At 34.6% G+C, this 26,220-nt stretch overlaps 1 protein-coding gene across 1 annotated transcript; it reads left to right on the top strand.

The window, feature by feature from the left end:
• Positions 1–1,453: 1,453 nt before the first annotated feature.
• Positions 1,454–18,979, top strand: LOC105836886 (homeobox protein GBX-2). Its single transcript, XM_012681229.3, has 4 exons — positions 1,454–4,287; positions 6,712–7,029; positions 16,633–16,940; positions 17,525–18,979. The coding sequence occupies exons 1-4, from the start codon at positions 4,011–4,013 to the stop codon at positions 17,984–17,986; spliced, it is 1,365 nt and encodes a 454-aa protein (XP_012536683.1). The 5' UTR covers positions 1,454–4,010; the 3' UTR covers positions 17,987–18,979.
• Positions 18,980–26,220: the final 7,241 nt, after the last annotated feature.

Genomic DNA, 26,220 nt, shown 5'->3' with positions numbered 1-26,220 from the left:
TCATTAAAGGATTGAATAAAATTATTGTTCCCATTCTGCAGCGCCGACCTGGCGCGTGCCTCGCATTTTCGACATGGTCGGCCCCAATTTATCAGTGACTACTTGTAGGGTGAAACTCGTCTGGCTGATTGCCACTCCTTGGAGTACACAGTTGGAATTTATAGTCATTGGTTCTTCCTCGGGTACGATGCTGACGTATCGGACAAAGCGCGTCTAGAACCAACTTGCTTCGGTCCGATTGCATTAATGTAAGAATATAATGGAATATCGTTAATTAAATCAAACGCGTTGTTCGTGAAGTTCTTAGAAATCTCAGCTATGGCATTTATCTATTTTACGTTGTGATCAATTCTCAGAAAGAGGTTGTCAAATTTGCTATTTTCAAACGTGAAACTTTGCCCCCAACTTGACAGAGGAAGTCGACTACCGGAGCGCGAACCGCGTTTAAACACTTTTCATCGCCGGAGAGCAATATCTCCACCTTCCTTCCTGCGCCTTTGTGCTTCTTCTCTAATTTTACAAGGCGTTAAGTGCCACTTTGTGCTCGATTCTTCAGCTCCGTCGATACTTATTTCCGCCTTTCTGTCGTGCAAATTCTGAGTGCAAACTTTGCCGTAAACTTCTCCGACGACACCTCGTAAAACTACATCCGTTTTGTCCAAATTTATAAAAGAAGATTAATAATCACGAAGTATTATTTGTTAATTAAAATCATTACAGAATTATAATCTCTATTAATTAGAGACATTGTAATATGACAGTATTAATAATATCGATAATGCAGCGCATTAAATCATATAATGTCTATATATGATGCATAAATATTAAAGTAAATATAATTCATAATTGAATTGACAAGGTATTTTGCATTAAATTGTAATATATTAAGACCCGATCAAGATGCTATGTGACACTGCGCTAATTAGTGTAATAGTGACAAATAAGATGGATTATGCATGCAATCAATGGATACAAAGTCAACATAACTAAAGATGTAAATATAGATTATAGCATTGGAATAGTGTTCGTAAGGAGCGATGTATATTGGGTAACTTTAGGACCCAATTAAAGTGACGGCATGTTAACGAGTATCGAAATAGTATCGTTACTATAGTGATGCATCGATTAGCCGGCTCGGAGCCATCTACGATGTAAACGATGCGTGGGCGTAATTCATCCTAAAATTCAACGTGCACAAAACATGCATGAAGTAACATGAAATAAAATTTCTAATGACATTGCAATGTAATAATTTAGAGTAACTAAATTTTTTAATTTTCTTAATTAATAAAAAAATAACAGCAGTTTTTATTGTAGTATCTAAATAATAATTAATAAAAATACATTTGGGTCTAACAAACTATTTAATATTAATATTATATTATTAACAAAATTCAATTATTTTATGTAACAATGTCAACATTTTAAAATGTATTATTTAAATTCTTTATCAAATAATATTTTTTTTTATTAATAAAAAAAGCTTGTTTTTGCTGCGATAATTAATTCCAAAAAATAAGACGATAGAACAAGATTGAGGTGTTTTTCTTCTATGATATCAAAGCGCGGATTGCAATAATTATAACAGATAAAAAACCATAGCAATTAAATGACGAGACAAATGACAAGCGACATGCTAATAATAAGTACGTGTCAATATCCTCACGGATGAATCAAGTAAGACAACGGTCTTGAGATGTGCTCGTTAGGAAGCACCCTGCGGGGGTAGAGTGAAGGATAACTTAATGGGGAACACGTTGGAGATACAAAATAGACTGCGGAAAAAAGCAAAGCTCGTTAACGATCGCCTCACGTTTCAAAAACAGCTTAATTGGTCAATTACCTGTCGAAACATTTTGAGACTTTAAAAATTGCCCATCAATTTTCCATCGTAATTTCAATGTGCGAGATCTCTTAAATTTTATTTTCTTTTTACACAATATAAAATAATATAATGCTACAAAGTGTTACACATAATGACTATCATTAATATTATAATAAAAATTTAATGTTTCGTAAGAATTAATGGCAGGAAACTCATAATCTGATAATCTCTGAGAGAAAGACAATTCTATTAACACGTAGAAAATTAAACTATTATTATGTAAACTATAAAATTATAGCTTTACAACTTGAACAATATGCAATCATTTTTATTGTAAATTTTCACATACATAAATATACAGTAAATAATTGTACTTTTATTTTTAGAAAACGGACTGTCAAAATTTTTAATCTTGCCAAGTTGCTCTTGAGAGTGACTCTCTATAGCTTTATTTTTTGAAAACTGCTGCCGACAGCTTCGTCATCTGTCTTTTAGAGGCCCCGTTTAGCTAATTACACTATTACTATTGTCTAAACAAGATGATATTAAAAAACGGACCTTATACCACGATCATTCTGAAACTGTCCACCGTTTCCAATCTCCAAGCATCCGAATGCGAGTACTCCGGATTAAAGCCTAGCACCAAGATGGTGGATCTGCGGACGATAGGCGCGGCCGGACGACGCTGTTGGTCCGAATGCGACCAATCAGGATCGGACAAAAGTCTGTACGACGATGCCACGCCATCCACCACGTCGGAACACGGCGCATGCCGAGGAGTCACGAATTAAAATACCTTGCTCTATACCCTCGGCAGTCGCCCGTCGACCCGTGCGTCATACGGTCGCCTTCCGATATCTTTATAATGTGCGGTGTATAGTCCGGCAGTTGCTATCGTCATCATCAACACAGTGTAGAAATGTTCATAGTTAAAGTTGTCAAGTTGATGAAAAAGAAGAATCATTTATGAAGATAGACATAAACAGTTTCAGAAATTTTCATCGAGTGTGTCTGCAATAATTTATGTTCTTCGTGCACATACACACATACACATACGCAAAACTATGCAAAACTGCTGATGACTGGGACCTGTCGAGTTCTCTGCACGATTAACAGTGTTCTGCGTTAATCTTTACATCACAATTGACGATCAAACGTTCAACATGAGAATTTAACAAATGTCTGAAGGAGTTTCACGTTACATTATCTCCTCAAATAAATTTAATTATGTATGATTATCAGTCATAATCATTTATAATACAGCTATAATACACGGAAAGGCCAAATACGTTTTAATGAACAAATATGATTTTCTATACCACACAGATCTTATATTTCTAGATTCCTATATAATTACAATAAAACGTTATAATTATAATAATCACTTTTTGCAAATCAAACTTAAAAAAGGATTAATGATGACGAAGTGTAATGACAACATAAGCTAATAAGCTTTCATTTTTTTAAAACAAATTACCAGTGCCAAAGAACATTATTGATCTAGATGCCAAATGTAAGTACACATCGAAAACTTTAGTGATCCCAACTACACGGGAAATATCAATAAAATGTAAAAGAATTATCTTAAACACATTGACTGCCATACCGAATTAAAAGACTAAGATTTAATAGTGTGATAATAGAGTAACAACAATTTTTACACATTATATTTCAACACATTGTGTAAAAGAAAAAAAGAAATCGAATAGAAAGAATAGAACAATCGATAAACAGATAATAACAATTATTTAAGGTGTTAAAGCTTATCAGAAAACGTGCCATAGTTGTTGTAATGCAAAACACAACACACACAAAGGGAAATAAAACAAATTATTATGGAAAGAAATAAATGTTAATAAACATAAGGCGCCTTAATACTGATTGACAACCTTAAGCTAATACTAGTTTCAACGCTGACAGCGTTGAATTGTGAGCCACTCTGACATTCGTTACTCTTATGTACAGCCGCAATTATATTTGCAATTTATTGAAATACTCTCGCAATACACAAAATTTGGCAGAAAACAAAAGCGGAACGTTATTTTGAATCTCGCGACGCTTTGAACCGCGCGAGAAGCGGCAACCATTGTGCGTGCGGAGAAGGAAGACTATGCTCTGCACGTAGTATTGGATTGAGATCGGTCCCGCTCGATTTTCGACCTCAGTCCATCGAATCCAAGAAGTCATGGACGTGAGCGTAGAGGAGACCGAGCTCGATGTCGGCTCGGCGAGCGACGAGCTGGAGTCGTCAGTCGTGGAACCGAAACTCGCACGACGCCCGACACCGCGGCCCTTCACGATCGAAAGTCTGATCGGTAGCACGCGCGAGGATCACGATACCGGCGGCGTCGTGCGGGACGACCGGACGAACGGCAGTGAAGAGGAAGAGCACCGGGACCGGGAATACCAGCTCTATCAGAGGCACTACCTGGCGACTGCAGCGGCGAGCACATTACCCTCAGGTAAGTACATTTTTTCTTGTTCAATTGGGTCAGCGACACTAACAAAAAAAAAAAAAAAACAGTAAATTGTCAGTTTAGTATCTTCTTTTATTAAAATTTTTTTCGCTCACAGCATCTTTGAATTTGGGAAGTAATGTACGCTCAATTGATCCAGAGATTTTCCAAAAATGAAACAACTTCTCATTATAAATATATCGAACTGAAGGTGTAAAAGCAGTATTACTACAATTGGAAGCTTTTACCAAGATAATATAAATAAAATCTTTTTTGTTTCCGTTAAATGTATGTGTGTGTATGAAGCATTGTAATTATCCTTTATATTAAAAAACCGAAAGAAAATTTATATTGATTAAAATTAAATAATCTTATAAGAAAACTCTTCAGACGAAGAGATCGATACAAATGTAAGTAAAAACTTAACGCCGCGACTATGGCATAAAATATGATAGTTACAAATATAAAAATGAGCAAATCAATAATTGCAGCGGTATAAACCGTAATACATCTATACGCCTACTGCATTTCTAATATTTGATCTTCATGCAGTATTTTTTCTAATCTTCCATACAATCATAATAAAGATTATATATCAATTATAGCAAACATGTTATTGTTAATATTATTAAAAATAATTTATATAAAGTAAGAAAATGATCTTTCATTGAAATAAATATTTTTGTGATAGACTGAAGTTCTTATTCATCTATGAAATTAATTTTTAAACAGTCACATTTTCATCAATTCTTTATATACCATATTTATAATCCTTTATATATATATATATCTTGGAGTCGGTAATCGTAGATAAACTAACAAGTTTTTGATGTAAATTTATATGAAATTAATATCTAGAGTAATAAGATATTTTAAGAACTTTCGATCAATGAAAGAAAAACTTTTTTTTTTAATATATAATTATTAGAAATTAAATATTGTTAAGATTATTATATACTTATATGTACTAATATATGTGTATATATATATATATATATATATATATATATAATATACACACGTCTGTGCATGTGCTCTTTTTGCGCTAAGTTAAGTTCATGAATATCATCTTCCGTCGGAAGAAATATCGCGCGCCTTAATCCGACTGAGGATTGTTAATCGACATTGTGACACTAATTGCACCTCATAAAAATACAAATAATTACATTTAGAGAGGCCTATATATACAAACTAAACAAAGGAACAAATATGTTAAAAATCATATTTGTTTGCTATAATATATAACAGCCTTGATCGATGATAAGATTAATTAAAAACCACGTGCATTCTTATGCGTTTTTTTATTTACAAATTAAAATAATTGTAGATACTATAAGATAAATAATATTGCTACACGATCGTTACGAAATATTATCCTACAACAATGAGTCAAAGGCGCCGTAAAGTCTAAGCTGCTCCAAAACGTGAAAAGATGCCAGGTGCTGGCGACGTTTCGCGAACTATAATTTGCGATCACGGATATGTACATAATTGAAACCTTCGGAACCTACCGTTTTTTTTTCTTATGTGTCTTACATTTAGTTTACGTAGTATAATGTAGTATGCAGTTCAGCCCCAAGTTTTGTCGTTACACGTTAATTTATAATCGCAACATCGTTGCACATAACGTTGACACATTCCTAGGTTTCGTCGACACAAGAAAGAATTGAATCAAGAGATAATAGAATTTACAGGAGAATCAACTTGTACGCGTGTAAAATTAAAATTTCAGCATCAAGATGAAAGTTGTAGTCTAGTGGCAATGAATAAAAATAAGATTAATATTAAAAATATAACTTCTAAAAGAATGGCGCAAAAATGTTTAACAATCAAGAGATATTATACTAATATTGATGTTGAAACTAAATTAATATTAGAAAAATTAAATGGAAATAAAACGTAAAATTTAATTTATTTTGTAATTCCATTCATGTAACGGGTTATTACCAGTAATGGACGAAATTTGCACTAATAAAACTAATTTGTAAAGTTAACAGTACGTATTTTAATAGCTACTATTTTATTACATAATTTAATATTTTTACACAGTTTTTATGAAATATTTCTTTCCACTTTTATTTTTAAAGAAACATGATTATGAAGAATATTTATCTAAAAAATTTATAGATATTTCAAATTCAAAAATATATTTTTAACATTATTCACTATAATCGAATTAAATTAGTCATAAATACTTATTATATTATGTATTAATAATTCAAAATTAAAATAATTATGTAGGTTAAGTCAGTATCAAGACGGATATTTTAGGATTGAATAAACGTATTTATTAAGCTACTTGCTGAAATCTAGGTCAGTCGCCTTTATATATCTTCGCGATATAACCCTTAAGTTTATCAATTATCTACCTATTTACCTAAATCCGTCAATAGTTGATCTAAATCCGTCTGTTATGGACCGTCTGTGCAGGTTTCGGCGTGCCGCTCGGATTATACAGCGCTTGGCTGCCAATGCGAATGTATGGTGGCAACGGCGCATCCGGCGTCCCGATGCTGCCGCCGCAGCATCCGTCCGCCGGCTACCCGGCTCACCCGGAACTGCATCAGAGTCGACTGTCGCAGCCCTCCGTACCGCCGTCCAGCCATCCGCAGGGGTACTACCCACTGGATGGTTGCCGTCGTGTCACCAACCAGCGTGCGCCGAGTAGCTTCACTGACAGTGAGGACGAGGACGGCAGCGTCGGGTCGCCAGCTTCGCCGGCACACGATCTTTCTAAATCCCGGCATGGTAAGTTTAATATTTGTTTACATTTCTACATTTCTACATTTTTAATTTCTTATTTAAAAAACTGTATTATCGCAAAAAAGTAACAAAATTGCGGGAAAAAATGTCTAAATCATATTCATTACTTTAAAAATAATAGCGTACAGGAAAAATATATAAGGCAAATTTACGGATATATCACAATATATTAATTAAATTGTATACGGTTCTCTATTTTCTTCCAGAAAAAATAAGTTTGATAAACCAAAAAATAAGTTTGATACATAAATTACAATATGTATATGAAATGTCAAACATATAATCTTTCTTTAAATAATTGATACATTTTTTATAATTAAACAAAATATTATTAGAGTTATTATCAACATTACATATGTCATTATACCTTTCAAAACTAAATAAAAATGCGCCTTGTGCGTATACACATGAAAATAATATACTCATATCAAACATCTATTAAATGTAAAAGGTGCTGTAAAACAATTTATTTTTGAGGCATATGTGAATATTTTATTTCAAATAATATGACATAATTCTGTGTATATCATTGGGGACAGTTGCCGAATGCATATTACTTAAATTATTTTTATTATATTTTTAATTTGTTGTGAATTTACATGAAAATAAACGTTGGAAATTGAAGCTTAATGTTTTAGGTATCTATTACAATAACATTTAATCTTTAATTAATAACAAATTAATTTATTACAAACTCTTTTGCAGCATGCTGCCAATAGTACGATTAGCAATCTGAAATATATAGATTTAATATAAAATTTTATAATTACAGTATTATTAGCTTATATAAATTAATCAAACATTAACATCCCGATACATTGCATTTTTAAGTGTTAGAAAAATGGGAAATGTTTTTGGGAAATGTTTTTGTCATTAAATGTTGTTAATATTAAGTAAAACATATTGTAAAATATTGGAGAAGTGCAGTTTAATGATGACTGATACGCATTCAACAACTCTCTTCTATAATTTTAAATCTGTCGATAGAACCGTAATTTGATGCGAATGAAAGTCGATCAATGAATTAATTCTTTAATTCTAACAGTCTGGTTTGCAATCTCTTCGACCTTTACTTGATTGCTAGTGTATAATAGATAAGTTTATCCTGTGCTCGTGGCAATATATATCTTCATTATAATATAGCACAATTTTAACTATTTGAGAAAAAATTATTAGGCCATAATAAAATTACACACTAATTAAACATTGATTTGTACCAAAATAGATGTTGCCACTAAATCGGCGGTCTTTAAAGAAGGGAACTTATGGATCCAATCGCGAAACGGGAGAAATCGGTAGATCTGATTGTCCGAAGCGTTTACAAATTCCGCTGGCGTGTCTTCGGTCACGATCGCAGTCGCCACGATCGACCGCAAAGGATCGAGATATACGGTAGCATACATAAATTAGCGCGCTCCCGTGGCCCGATCTCATCCTGTATGTGTATAAATACGGATGAGTGGGCGATATCTCTCAGCAGTATCCTGGCCGAATTTCTAATGTGTCTTCTAAAGAAATAGCTTTATCTTTGTATATTTAACAACTTTTTATAGTTGTATTTTTCTAAAAAAAGAAACCTTTTACTTTTAGCAAATTACTTAGGCATTCAATAAAATTAGCACAGTTAAGATGATAATAGTTAAGGTGATGAAAGAAAAAATTCTGCAATATTTAACATATTTTTCGATAGATCGACATAAGAATGTGTGAGAATAATAACAATAAAATAGAAATAAAGTATATACTCTCTATTCTTAATAAGGTAATAATTTTTGTAAGAGAGAGAGAGAGAGGGGGGGAGGGAGAAAGAAAAAATCCAATGTTTTAAAAAACTTTTATGGTATTTCATGGAAGGCTCCAAACACATCGCCGTTCAATCGCCGAAAGCTAAAGGATACGTGACCGCCGATCGCCGATCACGTATTTCCGTGGGGACAATTCCGATGGTGTACAGATGCGCGCATTTATTCGTGGCCGGACACACTTTTTATTGATGTACCGCCGACCGGCGGCAATTTCGTATGCGAGACGAAATGGCTTCGAGGAACCTGTCATCGGTCATTTATGACGCACCGCGCCGAACCGGTGCGTTGATCGTCACGGCGAGGTGCGATCGCGACGTTCTACGAATTCGTCGCGATCCACCTACGTGCGGGTATTGCGTCCTCGCGCAATGTGTGGATTACTGATCCTGGTCCTGTCAATAAAAATCGGGGAAAAGAAAGAAGGCTAAAAGATTCTGAAGATCCTCTGAAATATCAATTTTGTCTCAATTTGCGGTTTAACTCAATTTTCAACGATTGAGATTCTAAACTTGAATAGCAACGTAAGAATGAATGGTCTAAAAATATACATCGACTTCTATTATTTTCTCGAAATCTTGAGACTTTTGAAATTGATAAGGCACGGATAGGTAGATTCTGTATCTAAAACTTTTAGCTTTTTTAAAATCATACTGTTAATCGAATAAAAATAGTTTTCATCAAATAAAAAATAAAAATATTTTTTTTAATAAAGCACTGAATTATGTAAGATTAAATACTTTGAAAAGTCAAGTGCTGTAACGTTCAAAAATTTTAATGAGTCACTATGTACGCATTTAATTACAGTCAAATTTCTTAATATGCAACTCTTCACTATTTATCTTTTTATATATGTATAGCAATTTGGAATAAATTATATATGAATTTGTGAATTTAATCGCGAGGCACACAATAAAATAACGTTACTCAACTTAAAATAGTTGTCGCATATTAACTGTTAAACTGTTAAATGATTCGCAGATTAATCTCGTTAAGAATCTAAACATGTAAGAAACTAAACAGAGTTAGTATATTGTTTAAGATGCTTAACTATAAACCGTTCTTTAAAAAAATCGGTTTTATTCTTGATCATTAATGAATTTTTATACAAGCACGAACGAGCAGTTATTTTAATGCGATCGTCGATCGAGACGATGCGTCATAAATACACAACGCCTCAGCTTAGATCTTATCGAACGCCGGAGCTATTATCCAATGACGGGAACTTAAAAATAGCTCTTTCTTTTGCAATGTCTGGAACCTTCAATAAATTTTCCAATTATACAATTTTTGGAACTTAAGATGAGAAAGATATTGAGTTTCTTGCGCTCTCTTACAAATATAACACGTCGAAAAGTAATATATAATTTGTATAAGAGGTTCTGTGTGTGTTCATCTTAATAAAGTTAAATAATTATATATATGAAACTCTGTATAATTCAAAAACATAAAATTTTCTCTATCAGGAGGACGTAGTCATGTTTCATACAATTTATATAAATAATAGATTTGTAAAATAGGTAAAATTTTTAAGATATATACTTATACAATTCTCAGTACCATATAAATGTGCCATTTTAAGTTTCATTAGTGAGGAGAACGAAAATATCAAATCCACAAGCATCGCATAGATATATTGAAGATTGGATTAGTAACGATAAGTACTTTGAAATGAGAACGAGTCTCGCGATATTCAACAGCGAATTATTAATCAATGGCCCAGATGTGACACGTCGGAAAGTGTGTTAACGGCGTTTTCATCATGAGAACACGAAAGCTCGCTACATGAATCGAATATATGGAAGACTCCGAAGCTTTTGAGTGCCTATGCAAAATTTAGAGTTCCATTCACGGCGACGCGAAATGATTCGCCGTCGCTTCGAGTAATCAAATGATCGTTTATAAAATTTTGTTTCATCTTGAAATCTTGTTTTATCGGAAATAACAAATTTATCGATAGAAATAAATAATAAAATTGTGTCGCACGATATGGAGCTAAGTAACATTTACGACAAGTATAATTATTTTCATATTTAATACAATTACGAAAATGAGATATTTTTTTTTATAGAAATAGAAATCCAATGAAGTTGTTCGCTATTTCTATGTTCCTAAAAGAATACACATTATTACCTTCACGATTTTAATATTCTTATAATTTTTGACTTTGTTTCGCAACAGAAACTGTCATAACAAATTGAATTTGCTTTAGTATCTTATTTTTAAAAAATCTACAGTTTAATTTAATTAAATAGAAATAAAATTAATGCAAAACATTTGTGGTTTATTTTTATTTTCAAATAAATGTATAAAATGTAAAAACATTTTAATGTAATTTTTTTTCATTTCTTTTAGACAGAAATTATTTCATATTTGTATTAAAGATGCGTGAGGTCGTTATTATAATCGTTCATTTCCGCATCGTCAAATCTAATTCGATGATGTTCAAATGGCGATAAAGATAATCATCGAATGCCACTTGAATTTTAATCGCACTCGTCGATTCTATGGCGGGAAGCCGATTAGCGTATCACGCGTCAAACGAGCGAGCGGAAGGATCATATTTCGATTTGACGTACGGGACGAAAGGATCTTTTGGACCATGTCATTTGTCATTCATAGCCATCAGGACGATGACCGAGATGAAGACGATTATATGGATGGAAGGATGGGCCTTCTCAAACCAGAAACGTGTAACAAAGTGACTGTCACGTCGCTGTGAATGGAAACCGCCAATTCTCCAGCACCACCGCGACATTGAGCATCGTACGATATTTATAACGCTAGCGCTGCAGAATTAACGATACAACCGGTATAATCTAGACTATAACTGCCAGCAGACGATATAGCAATTAACTGTGGCATAATTACATTGAGAGTACTTATGAAGGAAAATTGTCGATAAACGGTATATAGGTATTCAGGTACTCAGAGGAATTAATAATGTTTTAAACAGCAAGGCGTAATTTCTAACAGTTGCAATTGGAATTATTTGCAATAATGTGATTAAATGTAAATAATAAGAAATTACAATTGCCAATAAATTTACTGATTATTTGTTGGGAATTGATCTTTGTTAAAAAAATTGTTAATAATTATGTTGAGCAGATGTTTTATATTTTTCCTTGGCTATCACTTTCTATCTTCATTTAATTATAAAAACTATATAATATATACGTATATAAAGACTGTATAATATTTTTATATATACGTATACTTGAAATCTCAAAAAATTGTTGACGTAAGATTATACAAAGAATTATTCTATTACTGAAGATCTTGAGTCAAGAAAACTTCATATGTCTTGTTTTTACGATTTATTCTTCTTACTCTTTTATTGTTACGTATGGTGAGAATACAGACAGACAGTATTTCATTTTGCAGCATGCGATACATGCGGAAAGAGAGAAAGAGGAGAAGCGGTTGAACCGGCGCTTTGCTATATCGATCGCGATGCCCGGTAACGTCATCGTGCAGCACAAACTGACAGAGCGCGACCCGTTAATAAGCCCGATTGAAATTTCATGTCTCACATCCAAAAATACACTCACGAAGTGATACGCGAGCGGCGAATAAGCGTTTCCTTTGGCCCGATCTCGATAATTGCTTCCGGCGAAGTTCGCCGATCGATCGCGCCGGGCGCTATATCGGGTTGCGATCGAGCAAATTATTCCGGAACGAGGTCGCGAATCTCGCCTGTCTTCTTAACGCTTAATAAGCCGGACGTATTTTCCGCACGGTTAGAAGCGCACGTGGCTATTTGAACCTTATCCTTATCACCAAGTTACGAAAATAGCGAAGAAAAGAGACGTATTAATTAAGACTGTATGACGATAAAATGTATTATAAATTATAACTATATATTAATAATATCGCGTATAACACACTTGTATTTTTCACAATCTTTTCTCTTAATTTTTTCTAGTTTATATTATAATTTACAATACATTACAATTAAATTTTTATTAAAGGAAAATGCAGCAAGCTTACAGGCTGGCTTTTCTACAAGAGTGATTTTTTATTCTTACTATAGTGGCACATAATTCGAACATAATTGTACATACAAGCTCAATTTCTGTTTTTTCAGAGTTTCACCCTAAAACGTATAGAGGGTACAATTGCTATAATTATAACCGAATTAATGCCAGTCATTGGATTGATACCTTACGAAAATGCATAAATTGTTTCCCCACTACTTTGCTACCCGTTAGTTGCAATCGAACGATAGCACTCGACCCCCTAAACTTTTTTTTTGCTTTTCCTGCAGTTTCCCCGGTCGGTGAATTTTCGTTATTCATTGCCCGAGTACGGAGATTCTGCGGCGCGTCCGACACGATATGGGAGGATCGCATTTTGCTCCATGAAGGACCGCACCGTACTTGTCGCGAAAAAAAGGAACAATGCTCTTGGTAACAACAATACTGAGATTGGCACGATTCCGCCGATCGATGGAAACCCCGCATCATTATACAAGATGCTATGGCCGCAAGATAATTTATTTAATTTTATTACTATGTTTTTATTATCATGGGCTTACACTAAAATTTTTTTATTTATATATTAAAAGAAACTAAAAATCGTGAAATGAAAGAGATTAAGAATGAACGTATCTAAATTAAACTTTGAATGAAAAAAAATAAAATTTATAGAATTATTGAAACCATGAAACTGAGAGATTATTAACTTTTAAAGAATTGGAGAATATAAAAATTTTAAAATCTGAGAATTCTGAAAAGTAAAAAAAAATATTAATTTTTTAAAGGTATTGAAGAGTTTTAAGAACTTAATTAAATTGTTTTAAATTGTTTTAAAAATTGTTTTAATACTAAATTGTTTTAAAAATATACATAATAGGGCAAGGACGGGAATCACACATGTCTTACAGTTTTAATTATTCAAAAATATTCAATATACAATAATTAAAAGATTTAAATCTTTTACTCTTATTTTCCTTTCTCCTCTTTCCCCTCTCTTTCTTTCTCTCTCTCTCTCTCTCTCTCTCTCTCTCTCTCTCTCTCTCTCTCTCTCTCTCTCTTTCTCTCTAAAAAAGTCGGAAATCAGCTGACAACAAGCAATTGATAAAATAGAACACTAAAATTGAATAGATTGCAAAAATTAATCAGACATGAACGACTGGTGAATCGGTGATAAAGATCGTTAAATGATTTGATTTCCGGCTGCTTCGTCATTGACAGGTTTCAATAATTGCCATTTGCCAGCAGTTAAATAAAACATGAACTCTGGAGCATGCCAACTATTTTCACCGATTATTATTATTATGCACGGAGAATCGATAATATTTTAATATTACTTAAGACACAGATACCAGCAGCTTTTCTTAGGGTGAAATCGATAAGATGCCGCGACCCAATTAATCTCTTGTTTGTGTAATTGGCGGGTAAATTTACAATCTAATCGATTAATGAGCAAATTACTCTATCATTCAAATATTAAACGATTTTATGAACTATTCTTCTAATTATTATATGACTTAATAGATATTTTTGCACTTGTTATAAATATTTGGCCAAATTATTCAATACTGCATAAATGGCTTTATCACACTCAATTAAGAGTTAATTTTCTTTATACATATAATATTTTCCACGCGTGATTAGCCATTTAAATTAGAAAAAATAAATTTGGTGCAACTTGATGCAATTTAAGTTTTATACTTAATTAATTAGAATTGTCTGAATTACAATTTTAATAAATTTCCTTGAAATATTTAATGTATTTTTCATCTCTCTACATTAATGATTCCTTTCTCGGTTAAAAGACTAAGCCTTTCTTTACTTTTTATGTCATACGATTCATTCACCAATGCTCTGTCACCTTCACCTACTCACTGTAAGAGTCAGATTACCAGTTTCAAGCGAACGAAACCATCGTATTTAAGTTTCGGTTTATAGCCTCGCTCCAAATAACTCTATTCGTTGGAAAAGTATAGCTCAAAAACTGCGACGCGCTGAGACTCTCTAAACAAGGATGTAACGACATTGTTCTCGCCGATCGATCCGCACGCTCGATTCCGCCGCGAAGTGTAAAGACGGCAGGCAGGGGACAACGCCCGTGTACGCTCGCGGAAGCGTTCCGCTCGCCTAATCGAAACCTTCTGAATAAATCAACGGTCGGAGAGTGCATCAAACCGATGTGGAAGAAAGTTACGCGCTATCATAAGCGCGCGCGCCGCGCGATTGGTCGGCTCCGCAAACTTCGGGATAAGAAAGACGCGAATCGCGGCCGATGAATAAATCAGGCTGACCATAGCCGAGTTGGCCGTTGACAACGAACTTTAGCAGGAAATAATGCGCCCGCAAATAACGACCGGCTCTTGATCATGCGACCCGGCCACGTTGCGGTGGGAAAAGTTGTGCTGATCACGTGCGGTTGCTGACTCGAGAAAATCCAGCGCGCTATTTATACACCATATTTCTAAGAGAAATGTGTATTGCACGTTTGTAAGTTTTAATTCATGTTAATTTATCTCAGTTAAATCTTATAATACTTTTTTTGAAACAGTAGATTTATTATTTTGCAATCATTATTTTATCACATTATCATTAATAACTGTTACTGCTGTATTTATGTAAAGAAATAAATACCTCGTTCATTGATTTCAGAGCTATTAGAAAGAAAGAGAGAACAGATTAGTCTTCTTTATTTCAAACTCTTTTGAAAATACTCGAGGTATTTTCAATTCGACACATTTAAAATTGCCATTCAGTTTTTTTTAATATAAAAATCCTCCTCGATGACGAAGATAGTTTTTAATAAACGTTTCTCTCGTGGACATTTGTTGACGCAAATTTTCGTTTCCATCCGTTTCTCAGTCGTCCGTCGAATCAGTCAAACACAAACCATTCGAGAACTTATAACCGCTCTCTGTAGGAATAATTTTCAATAAATAATGATGCGACGGAGTCATCAAACTCCGTGGTAACTTTGTTTCGTATCCCCGTGCATATTGCATGCCGCGCTCGACTGTCTCGCGAATGAAGGGGGGAAAAAATGCTGTACGGGAAATTACGAACGGGAAAAACGCTGGCGACGATCGAAGAACGCAACTTTTATGAAGGAACGACCAATCTGCTCCGCATATTAAATAGCCGCCGGGCTATACATACCGCGGCGATGCTCTCTCGATAGCGATAAACTCCGTTGATGACTTAATGTTGCGAAAGTTAGTCGTAGATTTCAATCCTCGGAATTGTACAGTTTTATTTAATGACTATACATTTCGAGTATTAAATACAATTAGTATTTACTTTTATACAAACAGTGATTTAATCGAAATAGTAGTATATTTATAATTGAGATGGAAATTACATTTTTCATCTATTATGTAATGACCGCTTGTAATGACCGATAAGAAAGAAAGAATAATACACTGAAAATATAAACGTTAAATGTAAATTCACAAAATCTTATTTTGCTATAAAATATAAAAATTATTTACTGTTTAGTTTATCAAGAATCTACATGTTTATTTCTACTTGTAATTATTTTCAAAATGGATTAATTTGTCTAAAATTAGTTTCGCTTATCAGATCGTAATACCATTAAATATTACCAGCAATCAACACAAGATAAGCAAAACCTGATCGTTTTAGACAACTCACGTCGAAAATAGTAACAGATATTTAGATTTCAACTTTCTAACGGTGTAGTGTAGATTTTCCATTTTATTATATATTTTATTGAATTAATTATATCACACGTTGGTATATATTATATAAATAAAGTTGTATTTGACAGGTGTCTTGTAATCATTTACATGTTCCAGGGTCTGAGAACGGCCGTGCATCAGCCGAAAGCGATGAAGAGGGTGGCGGAGCTGCAGGCGAGGGTCACGACGTTTCCGACGGCGTTGCCGGCGGCGTCGGCAATGCCACCCCAAGTCCTAGCAGAGCTTTAGAAAACGGCCAGAACTCGTCAGTATCGGGTGCCGGTGGTAATAAAGCTCGCCGGCGACGTACCGCGTTCACCTCGGAACAGCTGCTCGAGCTGGAGCGCGAGTTCCATGCCAAGAAGTACCTGAGCCTAACAGAACGCTCTCACATAGCGCACGCGTTGAAACTGTCGGAGGTGCAGGTCAGTGCCAAACTAAAATGATAATCGATGAGCTGTACAGTCGGAGCTTAATCAAGGAATTAATAAATTAGAACTGAAATCGTTAGAATTTCAGATAAGATTTAATTTTATCTTGAAAGCAACCTCTGCAATCCTGAAGGAGAATTTGTTCATTTTTTATGACAATAATAAAATATGCAATATGAATATCTGTTAGAATTACCAAAAGAAATAAAAATAACTAGTTTTTATTTTTTATATCACTTAAATTTGTAATATATATTTTTATATATTTTCTGATATTTCTCTTAATTTTTTGTTGATAATGGTTGGTAACATCTAAATAGTTAATTTACTTTCTCTATTTTTTCATAGATATATATAATAAAAGGTACTACAAATCTAGAAGATATTTGTATACATATATTATACTTAAATAATAGAAATTGTCAATATTTCTATTTTCAGTATTATAATTAGGTAACAGATGCCTTGAATTTTATTAAATTTTAGTTTTTTTTATTTGTTACAACATTATCACGTACAACTTCTTTTTCTCTATCAAGAGAATTAATTTTAAAATCGATGATGTAACTCTGGCGCAGGTGAAGATCTGGTTCCAGAACCGACGTGCCAAATGGAAACGGGTGAAGGCCGGGCTGAGCGGCGGAGGCGTCGGTTCGGCGGCGGCTGCCATGGCGCCATCCGGCGCTTCTGGTCGCCACAATGGTGCTACGGGACAGCATACTTCCGGTACCAGAATCGTAGTGCCAATACCGGTGCATGTGAGCCGTTTGGCGGTCAGATCGCATCATCATCACCTGGAGAAGTGCGCGAGGGCGCCGCGCGCGAGACCGACGCCGCCCTCGGGCGAGGTTGGGTCCTCGGGAGCGTCGCCATCGGTGTTGGGCGATACCTTGGGACTAGTGAATACATCGGTGAATCTGACCGGCCAGGTACAGCCGCCTCTTGGCGCCGGTATGGGGGTGGAGATCGGGGTCGGGGGTGGTTTAAGGGCCTTCGCGGTGCCGGCGCATCGTGCCGGTCTCGGGTCCTCCGGGAGGTAGTGAATGTCGTGAATGATAAACACGGATGTTCAACGGTCTAACGCAAAAGGACAGATAGAGGTAAATCGATAATCGGTGTAAAATAAGTCGTGCGCTTGATAAAAAGTTGAGCTCTTGTTATAAAATTGGATATAATATCGATCAAAAGTTTAAATGCAACCATGTGACAAATGTGAGACATTATAAATGGATAAACACAAACTTTCTTCCTTTGTCTTGTATAACTTTCATCTATTGTTCCGTGTGTCGCTCAGTGAGACAAAAGAATACTGAATTTAACAGCTTTTTTTATTGAAATCATATCGTTGTGAATAGCAGTAACATGAAGTTTATGTAAATTCTTTTAGTCTTAAATTTTGTTTATATTTTTAGCAATCAGTTCTAAGATTTTTGCTGCTCAATTCGTTTTCTACTGCGTCGGTCGAGATATTTTTAATACGCGAATAGTCACTTCGATAAACTCATAACTCGAATGTTTGATTCTTTTGCAAAAAGAGGGTTCCAACTTGAAAGCGCGTATTGTAAATAGCAACTCTTGGAAGTTTGTAAATATACACGTACACGTAGATAGTAACTTCGCATAAACACCGCAGCTTATACTTGCTGTAGATAGTTTACGTTAAGCAGTGGGTTTCAGTTCGACGGGCAACTATTACGTGGCAGCGATATCGCGATATCGATCAGCCGTGCGATTATTGCAGCTGCATTATACCGGCGAAACGTTACAATGAGGCGGAAGCGCACAAAATGTCGGACTATAGACTTGCATACGTTGTAATATCGTGTCGGCAATAAAACGTGCGACTATAATCCGAAACATATATCGTTTGCCTCCTATATCCTATAGTTCAACACTCGGCACAACAGTGACTATGATCACGGAGGATCGTTAGGAAAGCGGCACTTACATGGTTCCTTGATGTCCAGAAATGTTTACACAGTAAGAAAATTTATACAAATTGTATTGTTGCAATAAAATCACAAAAGTCATAACTGAGCTTTAAAAGTTGGACAGCTAGGCTGTAACCGATTCGGTGGAGATGCATCTTACTTAGCATACGAGAATCTTTAGAGATCAATAGTTGCAACGTGATTGGCGTGACAGCTTTAAAACAGAAGCTTTCAAACTAAGATCCCAAAGTTTTCAAAGTGCAGAATTATCGACGTAACAGATTTAAAATGATTTTTTATGTTCCACAAACTAGTTTGTCGACTTTCGACTACTGACGATCCATAGAGATCGCTAATCGAGGGCTCTCGCTTTTGCCTTGTTTTGACAATTTCGTCGCGGTCCTCGAGGGGGCCGCGCCCCGGAGCGACTCATCGTCATCGGGTGCTCCCACGGGATCACCTCGTCAGCCCAAATCGGCGGATTGCGCATTTTCGCAGGCTGCGGCGCGTGCGGGCCCCGAGCCTCTAAAAGGGATCCACAGCCGAAATCGAGGTCCCCCTCCTCCCCTTCGTTCACCTCGTAGGCGTGACCCCATATGCCGGGTTTGGCCAGGCCGCTGCAACTGTAGGACGATACACGATGCAAAACACGTCAATGTGTCAGCCGGCTAATTCGATTTAGCCTCCTTTGACTCGGAACAGCCGTGACTTTTGAAGCGGAAAGCACGGTGGAAATATACGAGCGCCGAGCTTTTTTCCCGGCGCGCGTGATAATTGATCAGGTGATCTCTTCTGTTTAGGTAAGTAATGAGAATATACGTATATATAATGAGAGTTATTAAATTTAATTGTATTTTATACTTTTAAAACATATCGTGTTACCTTATTAAACCGCATTAATAATTATTGCACAGTTTCCTTTCTTTTTAATATAATCATTCTTGCGATCTTTTATGATGCGACATATTATATAATAATTAAAAAAGTCACGTGTCAAACAGCAATATGAAATAACAATATTTGTATTAGCGTTTAAATCAATTTAAAAACTGAAGAACAAAAATAAAACAACCTGCAGCAAAGGTAATCTCAATAAAGTAACATCTGCATTTTTTTTCCGAAAATCAGAAATATCTTTCGTAAATAATGGAAATATTCAACAATGATGTTAGAAAGATGCAAGAGATGACGAGAGGAGCAAGGAAACGAAAGATCATCGTAATGGTTAAAAGGGGGGGCTGAAGGGGGCTCAAAGGAGCAAAAGGGGGAGAGGAGGGAGGATCGGGATCGTATACAGTGTATACAATGGCAAGGCAGAGTGCATTACGGTTAATACACGAAAAGGACCGGCGCGGTCGTTTAGCCGGCGATCTCGGCAGTTACTGCGCCTCGCGCGAGGGATAAATCATCTCTCCCGACGCAGCCACGCCTACCCGGAGGACGCGGAAAGAGCAACTCTCCCCTATATAGCGTGGTAACGTACGGCGGGCTGTGGACGGCGACGTTACCACGTCCTTTGCGGTCGATGAGAACGAGTCGACGGCTTCCGGGAGAGGCGGAAAACTAATAATCGTGCCGCGGACGCGCTCCGGAAGGCGATCCCCGAGATTGCGGCGGTGACAGCGGCCTCGACTGCGTCGCCGTCGAACAGGACGAATTAGTCGATCGAGAACACTCTGCAGATCTATGGGATCAGAGGATAGGGGGAACAAATGTAGCTTTTAGCCTTCATCGCTTTTTAATCTTATGCATTTAAAGTTCAAATATTTACATTTTTCTTTAATGTTTAGAACTTTAGAATTCTTGACAAATCCTCGAGATATTCAGGAAGTCATTCAGTGAAAAAATAATTACATTACAATAAAGGAGAAATTTCTGCAAAATGCCAATAATTTTTTTCTTTTCTTTTCATATATATTTGTTTTTCATATTTAGCTTTTTTAAAAAAAGAATTTGTATTATCTTTTTACTATAATAAATTGATAGATTCAATAATTGCAACATTTAAAGGTACTAAAATAAGAAAGAAAGATAAATCATTAATGATTATGTATATATATTATGTATATAGAATAACAAAATGTTTAGAAATTGATAATGTAGTTTCTAATTTGTTCAGTTTATATTTTTAACAGTTTCAACAGTTATATATATATATATATCTTCTGTTTATCCTCTGAATATATTTATATATTAAATAATTATAGATATCGAAAATTTAATTATACTCAATTACACAAAAATACACACATACACACAAATCTAAAAATAAAATATGTAAACCTAAATAATTATGAAATAAATTTGTCACTTTAAAAGCATCAAAATTTATTTAGAAATAAAAATATATTAACGATTTTAAATGAATTGCTAATGGTATAATGATATTATTTATAAAAATATAAAAATATAAATCCAGTTATCTGTTGCCTTTTCAATAATTCTATAAACAGAAAAATTTGAAATTATTATTTTCGCTACACGTTTAATTTTATACTATGTGTAGAACGTACACGGACATTTTGTTTGTGTACTTTTCCCATCAACTCAAATATACTGTAATTGAATTAAACTACAATCCCCTATGATTATTCGCCGGCGTTAAACCGTTCGTTACCAGCGAGCGTAAGACTGAAAGGAACGTTTTAATCCGCGCGTTCGCCGTGGGCGTGTCGCAGAGTCAACCGCGGGAGAATAACGCGGTCTATTTCCCACACTCGTTGCCGCGGCCGGGAGGAGAGATTTTCCCATTTTTCCCGAAAGAGCCGTGAAATTGAGCGGACAAATCGCGGCACGAGAGACCGTAGCGAATGCCCTCTTATGCTGTTCCGGACGTTCTGTCGAACGTCGTTCTATCCACACTTGATACTGTTTTTTTGTCATATTCTTTAAACGCGCTATTGCAATAAATTTAGTGGCACTAAACTGGTTTTGATAAATTAATAAATTCCTGATTTTTTGTCACAGTGTGAATTAACTCCAATTATGATTAAAGTGATTTATTATTCATTTACAATTCTATGTAATTTTGTCAAAAGTTGATTGAGCTTTGTGCAATTTAATTGAAATTAAAATTGATCTCTTTCAATCAAAAATAAATCAAACTCAACGTTTACCTGATCAATGTTCATCTTAAGATTGAAAGATATCGAATAAGAAGAATACTTCATCTGGCGTTGAAATCGCTAAATTCTAACATATGAATGATGAATTCCATTTTTAATTTATATCTTAAACTGAGAGATACTTTCAAACGGATTACTTAACACTACATAATAATAGCTATGTAATATTCTATGATAATATTGTCATATATAATACATATAAGTTTTTATAAAAATTTAACATGATTTTTTAAAATATAATAATTTTAGTTATATATTGATAATAAAATGCATTATTAAACATATTTATTTTTTCTCTATGATTTGTTTTTTATCTTTTATTTTTGTTCATTCTCGATTAGTTATCTTCCGGTATATATTTAATATTTAATAATCGTTAAAACTATCAATATTAAACTTCACTATTAATGCAGAATATAAATCGACCCAAATTTGTTTGTATGAATCAACCTGTTCTTCAAAATTAAATTAATTTGTATTTCCTTTTTCGCCTATATTTATCACTTCCTTTTTCATTTGATCTTAATCGATTATTTCCGTATTCAATGCATTTAATTGCTATGTTTCAAACTTCATAAATGCAAAATTATCACCAAGCTAAATTTGCATACATAAGAAAATTTACATAAAAAATCTAAACTAAAAAATTATAATAATTGTAAAAGAATTACTGCAGAATTAAATGTTGAACAATTAAAATTTTTATTTGTTATTATTATATAATTATAATAAATATTAATTTCATTAATTAATTCAAAATTTCTCTTTCTTTGAAGAAAAACTATTTTCCACAACATAATACTAACGTTAAATAATTTACATCCATATTCTTGTTGAATAATTTTATTTACGGAATTATTTTATATATTGTTTTGCTTAACAATGCAACTTTGGTTTGCTTTATCATATCACATGTACAATATTTTGGATGACAGTTGCATTATATTTTTGATTTAGCTAAGAATATAATATAAATTATACAGAGATCAATTGTAAAAATTAATTTTAAGTAATTAAATAAGATATAATTATTGGAAATCGAAGTCTCTCTCTCATTTGTCTTATCGACATCCGTTCTAAATCAATTATTAGAGAAACAAGAACCTAAAGCATTTAAACATGAAATAAATACATAGTAATATTTATACGTACAATGTAATTACAATGTAACATTTTATATTAAGTAGATCAGCAAATTATTTGTTTACAAGATGTAACTTATTTTATTATTTTGTACACACGTCAGACAATTCACCATTAAACAACGAAAAGAATAAAAAATTGAAATAATTATTTTATATGATTTTTTTTATATTTTGACAATTAAAAATAAAAATCAAAAAGATGGACAACAAAAGGAAGAACTAGAAGAAGAGAAAAGAAAACTTTTTAGAGTGGAGCTGGCAAAAAGGAGAACGAAGGTGAGGAAGATAGTCGAGGGGTGACGTAGAACTGAGGGGGACGAATGAGGCACTCCGGTGAGGGGGTATGGGGGAGAGTTTAATGTTCCCCTCCAGTGGGTGACTCGAGGGTGTAATTGCCGTAGTGGGCGGAACGGAGCGAGCATAGCGCCAATGGGCGTGGTTCGCTGATTACACCGCGTTGATACTGATATCCTGGCTACCAGCGGCTAACCAACTTCCTTCATCCAGCCTGTTCAGGCACCATCTCTCCCACACATCTTGCGCCGGATCGTTCCGACGACGACGACGACGATGACGACGACGACGACGACGTGATGACAGCTACTGCGGTATTTCGTCGACGCGGCTTAGGTGGCTTTCTATTCTCTGTCTTCTCTTTTCTTACGCAATGCTGAATAGCTTCTGTTGACAATGCTTATTCTACAATAGCTACGTTGATACAGTTATTAGGACATTAAGAGATCTCATTCTTAGCATAATCAGATATTATCGTAACTTTTTTGCTTTTCATATATAACGGAATCATTGAACAAAAAGAAACAGAACTATAGAATTAAATCAGCGGATAAGATTTGTATGACGGAAAATATAAAACAATTTGATAATAAAATATAAAAAAAAGATTTAATAACATTTCAATAATATATAAGAGAATTTTGTGCGTGATTTAATTTTAGAAGATAATAGTATTCTTTTATAAAAATACTGAGACGTTATACAACAGAGTAGTATAAACAGAAAAATGGACAGGTGTAGATTAATTAATAAATTATTTATTGCCGACAACAGAAAATATATATGTTTAAATAGAGTTAATTCAATTATAAGCGTATTTGTACGTGTCGGTTATAAATAAATAAAAAACGTTAACGGTAAACTAAATTAATTTGATTGGATTAATTATTAAAACGTGCAAGTTTCCAAATTATGCGATATGTAATATGCAATGTAAATAAAAGTAATAGACAAAGAGTAGCGGAAGCAATAGGATAGACGTCAATAATATTTAACAGGTGGCTTTTTAGCACGTGTATGATCACTACTCATTTCTGCATACAAATCAATCTGCATAAATTTAAATCAATTACAAACATAAATTGATTAATCGAGATGATAATATACGTAATAAGTAAAGCATCACGCACAGATCAGATTTTTTCTTATATAAATAAAAAGATTCTTTTATGAAATAAAACGAACAATGTTATAAATCGCGTACAATATGCAAAAGAGGCAACTGACAAATTTGCTGATACAAATTCCAATCGAATCGTAACGATAAACTGAGAACGCGAAGAGGAATAAATAAAGAAACGGGCGTTGCGCGATAGGGCCGAGAGGCGATCGCCGACTCGACGAGCGCGACGTGGCCGTCCGTGCCATCGGCGATCCACGCCCCGCTGACTGGACTGTTTTTTATTGCATCGCCGCACCCGAAAGATCGACCCGGAGCCGCAGGAAGTTTCCTCTAACGTCAGACGGAGAGAAGGACGCGAAAGAGAGGATCCCGCGAGGCGGGGAGGTCCGCTGAACGACGGGAGTCCCACGTCCGGTCCATCCGTTCGATCAGCGGTTGTATGTTCGAGAGCGCGGGGGCGAAGTGCCTGGGGAAGTCACCCTGTCGACTTTTTACACATTGCCGGCGTGCACCGGTGATGACGTATCCTTGGCATCACACAGTTTCAATCTGAGCTAATGCCAGTTAACGGAAAGATACAAAATGCATTAATGTTTGCTGAATTAAGTATTGAAATCTGCTAGTATCTTCAACACTAAAATAAATATAAGAAACCTAAGAAGTATATGTAAAAAAACATTATGCAAGCGATAAATTTGTATTAAAAATATTTCAGAAAACACATTTATTTTTGAAAATATGTTAAAATAAGTGTGAGTATGTGTATGTGTGTGTGTGTGTGTGTGTGTGTGTGTGTGTGTGTGTGTGTGTGTGTGTGTGTGTGTGTGTGTGTGTGTGTGTGTGTGTGTGTGTGTGTGTGTGTGTGTGCATTTTCCGATTGGTTTTATCAAAATTTTTAATAACAGCAGTTCATGACTCGCCTTCAGATGAACGCGGGATATCATTCTGATATAATTCTAGTTAATATTTAAATCTCAAGTCCGAAAATTCGTAAGACAAGGTAGTCATAAGAAGGATGATTCACATCTATATTTTGAATAGTTCAAATAACTTCTTTTTAATATGCTTTATATATTACATATTATTATTTATATATAAGCTAGATAAGATGTATATGTACACAAATATATATAACAATTGTTGATATAATGCAACACATTATATATAATATATGAAACAGATTTTGATGATGACTTACCTTTACCCAATTCATGAAATCATGTTCAGTTGCATTTTACAATCTATTAGTGATTACGATCCATTGGCGGATTAAATGCAAACGAGACTGGAGAACGCTCGGACTCGTAACTTTCTTACGGTGTCATCGCGACGCGCTTTCGATTTCCGCTCGGTCATCGAGTCTCATTTAAAGAGGAGGCGATCCTCGTTAAGCGGCAAAACCGAGAGATCGACTGCCTGACCCCCCCGAGCGATACGCCCACTCGATACCGCGCTTTGATCCACAGACAAATATCCTCTCGTTTGCCATTTAGCTTCTCCATTTGCCATTTAATCGAATTGAACTTCACGGTTTTAGCACGTAGCTACCGTAATATGATAACCAGATATTAATATTAAATAAGTAAGGGTGCCGTTAATAAAACCGCTCGTCTCTTAAGTAGTAAGTCTGCTGTCAAACTAAATAATTCATTTGAT

The sequence above is a fragment of the Monomorium pharaonis genome, chromosome 4 (genome assembly GCF_013373865.1).
Source record: "Monomorium pharaonis isolate MP-MQ-018 chromosome 4, ASM1337386v2, whole genome shotgun sequence".
Lineage (NCBI taxonomy): Eukaryota > Metazoa > Arthropoda > Insecta > Hymenoptera > Formicidae > Monomorium > Monomorium pharaonis.
This window is presented reverse-complemented; position numbering and strand designations above follow the sequence as displayed.

What these genes read in the sequence shown, in the direction of transcription:
- LOC105836886 (XM_012681229.3), top strand. Translation starts at nt 4,011, where the DNA reads ATGGACGTGAGCGTAGAGGAGACCGAGCTCGATGTCGGCTCGGCGAGC. An exon ending in TCTTTCTAAATCCCGGCATG is followed by an intron (nt 7,030 to 16,632) that starts GTAAGTTTAATA and finishes TACATGTTCCAG; the next exon opens with GGTCTGAGAACGGCCGTGCA. An exon ending in TGAAACTGTCGGAGGTGCAG is followed by an intron (nt 16,941 to 17,524) that starts GTCAGTGCCAAA and finishes ACTCTGGCGCAG; the next exon opens with GTGAAGATCTGGTTCCAGAA.